The sequence below is a fragment of the Cherax quadricarinatus genome, chromosome 59, assembly GCF_038502225.1.
Source record: "Cherax quadricarinatus isolate ZL_2023a chromosome 59, ASM3850222v1, whole genome shotgun sequence".
NCBI lineage: Eukaryota > Metazoa > Arthropoda > Malacostraca > Decapoda > Parastacidae > Cherax > Cherax quadricarinatus.
The window spans coordinates 11,977,718-11,986,408 of NC_091350.1; the positions used below are offsets into that span (position 1 = coordinate 11,977,718).

At 44.3% G+C, this 8,691-nt stretch overlaps 1 protein-coding gene across 2 annotated transcripts in view; it reads left to right on the plus strand.

Annotated features, from left to right (window-relative positions):
- LOC128698805 (acetylcholine receptor subunit alpha-like) overlaps positions 1 to 8,685 on the plus strand; it is a 63,596-nt gene extending 54,911 nt beyond the window's left edge. For both annotated transcript variants that reach the window (XM_053791196.2, XM_053791197.2), the window contains exons 9-10: positions 7,506 to 7,672; positions 8,148 to 8,685. In XM_053791196.2, the coding sequence (XP_053647171.1) occupies positions 7,506 to 7,672; positions 8,148 to 8,360 (380 nt within the window). In that variant the 3' untranslated portion in view covers positions 8,361 to 8,685. The remainder of the gene's footprint in view (positions 1 to 7,505; positions 7,673 to 8,147) is intronic.
- The last annotated feature ends 6 nt before the right edge of the window (positions 8,686 to 8,691 follow it).

The window sequence follows — 8,691 nt, forward strand, 5'->3', positions numbered from 1 at the left end:
ATAACACCCAGGTACCTCAGACTATCACCCAGGTACTTCAAACTAACACCCAGGTACCTCAATATAACTCCCAGGTACCTCAAAATAGCACACAGGTACCTCAAACTAACACCCAGGTACCTCAAACTAACACCCAGGTACCTCAAACTAACACCCAGGTACCTCAAACTAACACCCAGGTACCTCAAACTAACACCCAGGTACCTCAAACTAACACCCAGGTACCTCAAACTAACACCCAGGTACCTCAAACTAACACCCAGGTACCTCAAACTAGCACCCAGGTACCTCAAACTAACACCCAGGTACCTCAAACTAACACCCAGGTACCTCAAACTAACACCCAGGTACCTCAAACTAACACCCAGGTACCTCAAACTAACACCCAGGTACCTCAAACTAACACCCAGGTACCTCAAACTAACACCCAGGTACCTCAAACTAACACCCAGGTGCCTCAAACTAGCACCCAGGTACCTCAAACTAGCACCCAGGTACCTCAAACTAGCACCCAGGTACCTCAAACTAACACCCAGGTACCTCAGGCTAGCACCCAGGTACCTCAAACTAACACCCAGGTACCTCAAACTAGCACCCAGGTACCTCAAACTAACACCCAGGTACCTCAAACTAGCACCCAGGTACCTCAAACTAGCACCCAGGTACCTCAAACTAACACCCAGGTACCTCAAACTAACACCGAGGTACCTCAAACTAGCACCCAGGTACCTCAAACTAACACCCAGGTACCTCAAACTAGCACCCAGGTACCTCAAAATAACACCCAGGTACCTCAAACTAACACCCAGGTACCTCAAACTAACACCCAGTTACCTCAAAATAACACCCAGTTACCTCAAACTAGCACCCAGGTACCTCAAAATAACACCCAGGTACCTCAAACTAACACCCAGGTACCTTAAACTAACACCCAGGTACCTCAAACTAACACCCAGGTACCTCAAACTAGCACCCAAGTACCTCAAACTAACACCCAGGTACCTCAAACTAACACCCAGGTACCTCAAACTAACACCCAGGTACCTCAACCTAGCACCCAGGTACCTCAAACTAACACCCAGGTACCTCAAACTAACACCCAGGTACCTCAAACTATCACCCAGGTACCTCAAAATAACACCCAGGTACCTCAAAATAACACCCAGGTACCTCAAACTAGCACCCAGGTACCTCAAACTAACACCCAGGTACCTCAAACTAACACCCAGGTACCTCAAACTATCACCCAGGTACCTCAAAATAACACCCAGGTACCTCAAAATAACACCCAGGTACCTCAAACTATCACTCAGGTACCTCAAAATAACACCCAGGTAACTCAAACTATCACTCAGGTACCTCAAAATAACACCCAGGTACCTCAAACTAACACCCAGGTACCTCAAACTAACACCCAGGTACCTCAAACTAACACCCAGGTACCTCAAAATAACACCCAGGTACCTCAAACTAGCACCCAGGTGCCTCAAAATAACACCCAGGTACCTCAAACTAGCACCCAGGTACCTCAAACTAACACCCAGGTACCTCAAACTAACACTCAGGTACCTCAAAATAACACCCAGGTAACTCAAACTATCACTCAGGTACCTCAAAATAACACCCAGGTACCTCAAACTAACACCCAGGTACCTCAAACTAACACCCAGGTACCTCAAACTAACACCCAGGTACCTCAAAATAACACCCAGGTACCTCAAACTAGCACCCAGGTGCCTCAAAATAACACCCAGGTACCTCAAACTAACACCCAGGTACCTCAAACTAACACCCAGGTACCTCAAACTAACATCCAGGTACCTCGAAATAACACCCAGGTACCTCAAAATAACACCCAGGTACCTCAAAATAACACCCAGGTACCTCAAACTAGCACCAAGGTACCTCAAACTATCACTCAGGTACCTCAAAATAACACCCAGGTACCTCAAACTAACACCCAGGTACCTCAAAATAACACCCAGGTACCTCAAAATAACACCCAGGTACCTCAAACTAACACCCAGGTACCTCAAACTAACATCCAGGTACCTCGAAATAACACCCAGGTACCTCGAAATAACACCCAGGTACCTCAAACTAGCACCCAGGTACCTCAAACTATTACCCAGGTACCTCAAAATAACACCCAGGTACCTCAAACTAACACCCAGGTACCTCTAAGTAACACCCAGGTACCTCAAAATAACACCCAGGTACCTCAAAATAACACCCAGATACCTCAAACTATCACTCAGGTACCTCAGAATAACACCCAGGTACCTCAAAATAACACCCAGGTACCTCAAACTAACACCCAGGTACCTCAAACTAACACCCAGGTACCTCAAAATAACACCCAGGTACCTCAAACTAGCACCCAGGTGCCTTAAAATAACACCCAGGTACCTCAAACTAACACCCAGGTACCTCAAGCTAACACCCAGGTACCTCAAACTAACATCCAGGTACCTCGAAATAACACCCAGGTACCTCAAAATAACACCCAGGTACCTCAAAATAACACCCAGGTACCTCAAACTAGCACCCAGGTACCTCAAACTATCACCCAGGTACCTCAAAATAACACCCAGATACCTCAAACTAGCACCCAGGTACCTCAAACTAACACCCAGGTACCTCAAAATAACACCCAGGTACCTCAAAATAACACTCAGGTACCTCAAAATAACACCCAGGTATCTCAAAATAACACCCAGATACCTCAAACTAGCACCCAGGTACCTCAAACTAACACCCAGGTACCTCAAAATAACACCCAGGTACCTCAAAATAACACCCAGGTACCTCAAACTAACACCCAGGTACCTTGAACTAACACCCAGGTACCTCAAAATAACACCCAGGTACCTCAAAATAACACCCAGGTACCTCAAAATAACACCCAGGTACCTCAGACTATCACCCAGGTACTTCAAACTAACACCCAGGTACCTCAATGTAACTCCCAAGTACCTCAAAATAGCACCCAGGTACCTCAAACTAACGCCCAGGTACCTTGAACTAACACCCAGGTACCTCAAAATAACACCCAGGTACCTCAAAATAACACCCAGGTACCTCAAAATAACACCCAGGTACCTCAAACTAACACACAGGTACCTCAAAATAACACCCAGGTACCTCAAAATAGCACCCAGGTACCTCAAACTAACACCCAGGTACCTCAAACTAACACCCAGGTACCTCAAAATAACACCCAGGTACCTCAAAATAACACCCAGGTACCTCAAAATAACACCCAGGTACCTCAAACTAACACGCAAATACCTCAAAATAACACCCAGGTACCTCAAAATAGCACCCAGGTACCTCAAACTAACACCCAGGTACCTCAAAATAACACCCAGATATCTCAAACTAACACCCAGGTACCTCAAACTAACACCCAGGTACCTAAAAATAACACCCAGGTACCTCAAAATAGCACCCAAGTACCTCAAACTAACACCCAGGTACCTCAATCTAACACCCAGGTACCTCAAAATAACACCCAGGTACCTCAAAATAGCAACCAGGTAACTCAAACTAACACCCAGGTACCTCAAACTAACACCCAGGTACCTCAAACTAACTCCCAGGAACCTCAAACTAACACCCAGGTACCTCAAAATAGCACCCAGGTACCTCAAACTAACACCCAGGTACCTCAAACTAACACCCAGGTACCTCAAAATAACACCCAGGTATCTCAAACTAACACCCAGGTACCTCAAAATAACACCCAGGTACCTCAAAATAACACCCAGGTACCTCAAAATAACACCCAGGTACCTCAAACTAACACCCATGTACCTCAAAATAACACCCAGGTACCTCAAACTAACACCCAGGTACCTCAAAATAACACCCAGGTACCTCAAACTAACACCCATGTACCTTAAACTAACACCCATGTACCTCAAACTAACACCCAGGTACCTCAAAATAACACCCAGGTACCTCAAAATAACACCCAGGTACCTCAAACTAACACCCAGGTACCTCAAAATAACACCCAGGTACCTCAAAATAACACCCAGGTACCTCAGACTAGCACCCAGGTACCTCAAACTAACACCCAGGTATCTCAAAATAACACCCAGGTACCTCAAAAAAACACCCAGGTAACTCAAACTAACACCCAGGTACCTCAAACTAACACCCAGGTACCTCAAACTAACACCCAGGTACCTCAAAATAACACCCAGGTACCTCAAAAAACACCCAGGTACCTCAAACTAACACCCAGGTACCTCAAAATAGCACCCAGGTACCTTAAACTAACACCCAGGTACCTCAAACTAACACCCAGGTATCTCAAAATAACACCCAGGTACCTCAAAATAACACCCAGGTACCTCAAAAAAACACCCAGGTAACTCAAACTAACACCCAGGTACCTCAAACTAACACCCAGGTACCTCAAACTAACACCCAGGTACCTCAAAATAACACCCAGGTACCTCAAAAAACACCCAGGTACCTCAAACTAACACCCAGGTACCTCAAAATAGCACCCAGGTACCTTAAACTAACACCCAGGTACCTCAAACTAACACCCAGGTATCTCAAAATAACACCCAGGTACCTCAAAAAAACACCCAGGTAACTCAAACTAACACCCAGGTACCTCAAACTAACACCCAGGTACCTCAAACTAACACCCAGGTACCTCAAAATAACACCCAGGTACCTCAAAAAACACCCAGGTACCTCAAACTAACACCCAGGTACCTCAAAATAGCACCCAGGTACCTTAAACTAACACCCAGGTACCTCAAACTAACACCCAGGTACCTCAAACTAACACCCAGGTAGCTCAAAATAACACCCAGGTACCTCAAACTAACACCCAGGTTACCTGGAGGTTATTCCGGGGATCAACGCCCCCGCGGCCCTGTCCATGACCAGGCCTCCCGATGGATCAGGGCCTGATCAACTAGGCTGTTACTGCTGGCCGCACGCAGTCCAACGTACGAGCCACAGCCCGGCTGATCCGGCACTGACTTTAGGTATCTGTCCAGCTCTCTCTTGAAGGCAGCCAGGGGTTTATTGGCAATTCCCCTAATGCTTGATGGGAGGCTGTTGAACAGTTTTGGGCCCCGGACACTTATGGTGTTTTCTCTTAGTGTACCAATGGCGCCCCTACTTTTTATTGGGGGCATTTTGCATCGCCTGCCCAGTCTTTTACTTTCGTAGGGAGTGATTTCTGTGTGCAGATTTGAGACCATTCCTTCCAAGATTTTCCAAGTGTAGATTATGATATATCTCTCCCTCCTGCCTTCCAACGAGTACAAGTCAAGTGCTTCCAAGCGTTCCCAGTAGTTAAGGTACCTCAAAAAAACACCCAGGTACCTCAAAAAAACACCCAGGTACCTCAAACTAACACCCAGGTACCTCAAAATAGCACCCAGGTACCTCAAACTAACACCCAGGTACCTCAAACTAACACCCAGGTACCTCAAACAATGCAGAGAAACAGTAGAACACTGGCAAAAAATATCACACGTTTAGTACTAACGTTTTTGAAAAGGTTGTGAGACGCCAAATTAAAAAAAAATGAGAGGATGACTAGAGCTGCCAAAGATAAAATTATATAAGTTTATGAAAAAAAAGCATTTGTGGTCTACACGGACTTAGTCTACACATGAAAATCGAAACTGGAAATTTGCAAATATATGTCAACAAAGTGTTCCAGCGGACAGTTGAAAAACTGCTCAGATATGGAGAGACATGAAAAATTTAAAAGGAGAACATATTGAGGCAAATGAAAGACCAGGAAAATGAGAGTACGGGTAATGAGAACCTTTAAAACTTAGGAAAACAATGATTGGTGGCACTATTCAAGTCACTGTAGACGCACAGGTGAGTGTCTGTCACGCGTTCAGCAGACGGAGGATCAAGACTCCACACGTCTTGTGCTGAATGACCCACGTGTTTAGCGCTTAACATGAATGAAACATTCAGATCACTTGTGGTCTCTCCTGTAGAATATTGTCTGGTGTTGACGGCTCCGTTCAAAGCAGGAGAAATATCAGTGTTGGAAAAGATACTGAGATTGTTTTCGGCCGCATAAAACCAATAAAACATTTAAACTACCGGGAATAACTCAAGTACTTGAAATGTGCTCTCTAGAGTGAAGAAAAAGAAGAAGATACCATAATAACTTAGTGGAATGCGGGGTATGACAGCAAGTGTAAAATAGACCCAGTATGAAGCACTGGAGCCATATCCGTGATCCTGTAGGAACTAGTCATCCTACCACCAGCAAATATCACAAATAAGTTCTAGAGAGAACACATACCGCCAAGTGCCAGATCAACCAGACTGTGATGGTTTTTGTGGGCCAGCAAGTCACCAACAGCAGCAGCCTAGTTGAACAGGCAATTAACACAAAAACCTGACGAGGGGATAGCTAGAACTTCTGTAGTGAGGTCTTAAAGACGGCTGTGTGGCTGGCAGGGGGCTAGGCCACTTGTTTTGAAGAAGCATTGTTAATATTATTGCCATTTTAATTTGGGAGGCTGAGGGAAATTGGGGGGATTGAAGTCCCCAAGTCCCCCTTTTGCACCGTCTTGAAACCTGGTCCTAAGCTGGTTAGCGAGGGTACAAAAATTCTCAAAACCTGTCACAGGTAAACCATACCCCCGGCCGGGATTGAACCCGCGGTCATAGAGTCTCAAAACTCCAGCCCGTCGCGTCATTACGATTTCTTAAGTCCTGTCACAGGTATATTACTGATATACAGGTTTAGTACTTCCGTCAGTACATTAGTAATCATCAACATAGTTTTGACTATTTTTCAGGAAATCTTTTATGCATTCTGTTTCGTTCCCTGTCATCCTGGTCTCTTTTCTGTGTAGTTTTCTCATGTGAGTTTTTCTCATGTCTAATCTTCGTGAGTCTGTAATGAGAATCATGACGCAGGATGAGAGAGAAATACGAACATGTCTCTTAAAAGCTTGTACATAGTAGGAAATGTAATGAATGTTAATATTTATACATAGACTGCCAGGAGAGGAAGTTGAGAGATATATTTCTATTCAACTTTACTTTTAATATGCGAAGCAAAATTGTTGGAAAAAACAAGAATATACTGGAAGAGATTAAAGTAGTGTTGTCAGAGAGTAAAGTTAGAAGGAAGGACGTAAGAAAGACGCAAATCAGTAGTTGGAAGAGGAATAGTTTCAAAATAATTTCTGTAAAGGATATACTAATACAGGTGTGACTATGACTACACAAGTTTAAGAATAAACAATTATCTTGAAAAGAAAATGAGATAGAACTGACATAAAAACAAATAAAATCAAGAGATGAGTAGAACTGAAATAAAGCGAAGAGTGGGCTGTGACCGCCACCTTTCAAATAAGTCTCGACAGTGACTTAAGTGTGCAGGAGAAAAAGTCAAAACAGTTTTGGTGTGTAACTTGCTGTGTTGGCATTTGTTGCAGCTACGGTAATGTGACATATACTCATCAGATCTAAACACTTTTCACCCACAGTGAGGCTGGTGTGTCAGCAGCTGGTGTTAGTGTTGGTGAGTGTGTTGGTGGCGGCGTTGGTGGTGAGACTGGCCAGGGATCCTCATCCATACCCTCTCCCCAACATCATCAAGTCACCACTACTTACCCTCTCCTACTTCCTATGCCTCTCAAACTACACTACTTTGGTAAGTGTAAGTACCTATTTGTAATTAACTAATGACAACTACAGGAGCAGAGCTACGATCATGTCACGTCTGTAGTAACAGTTACCATTAGATTCAATGAAAACTGGTCAACTCATAGGAGTCAAATAACGTCTGGCTAACAAAAGAAATCAAAGTCTATCCAATCATATTCGATACCAGACTTAATTGTTAAGTTAAAATTAAAAGTATATGTCGACGATTCATAGTGGTTTGAGGCTCTGGATGACGAGAAATTTTAGCCAAAATATATTTATAAATAACTGATTCGATGTTACATTGTGTATGATATAAGAAATTTTAGCTAACATGTGTTTATAAATAACTGAATTGATGTTACACTGTGCAAAAACTGATAAATTATGGATTAATAGTAAAGTTAATCTTCAGAATAAAGTTTCCAGGGTTATTATTTCTAGCAGGTTAATACTCAGAATCAAAATGTTATCTTGGTCAGGCATCAAGAACACAGCAAGAGTACACCTTCACAGTGAAGGGCGAGGAGGTGGAACTGGGTGAAGGCAGCAGCAGCGGGAGAGAGAAGAGAGGTCTGGATGACAGCCACACTCATCAGTGGATGCTGCTGGCTGCTCTCCTCGACCGTCTTGTACTCATTCTTTATCTTGTTATATGTATCATTACTCTCATCCGCTTTACCAGCATCCTCTAGTGCCCACCTGCCCACCCACTACACTTACCCACCTGCCCACCCTTATGCTTTTACCTGTTCACCCTCTGCCTTCTCCCACCTGCCCTCCTCCCACCTGCCCTCCTCCCACCTGCCCTCCTCCCACCTGCCCTCCTCCCACCTGCCCTCCTCCCACCTGCCCTCCTCCCACCTGTCCTTCTCCCACCTGCCCTCCTCCCACCTGTCCTTTTCCCACCTGCCTCCATGTGGACTGTCAGTCACACCTATAGATCAATTATTAATTGTTATATACGTGTATATATAACAATTACTCATATTTTCTATATGAGTAACAAATATAAGTATAATTAAC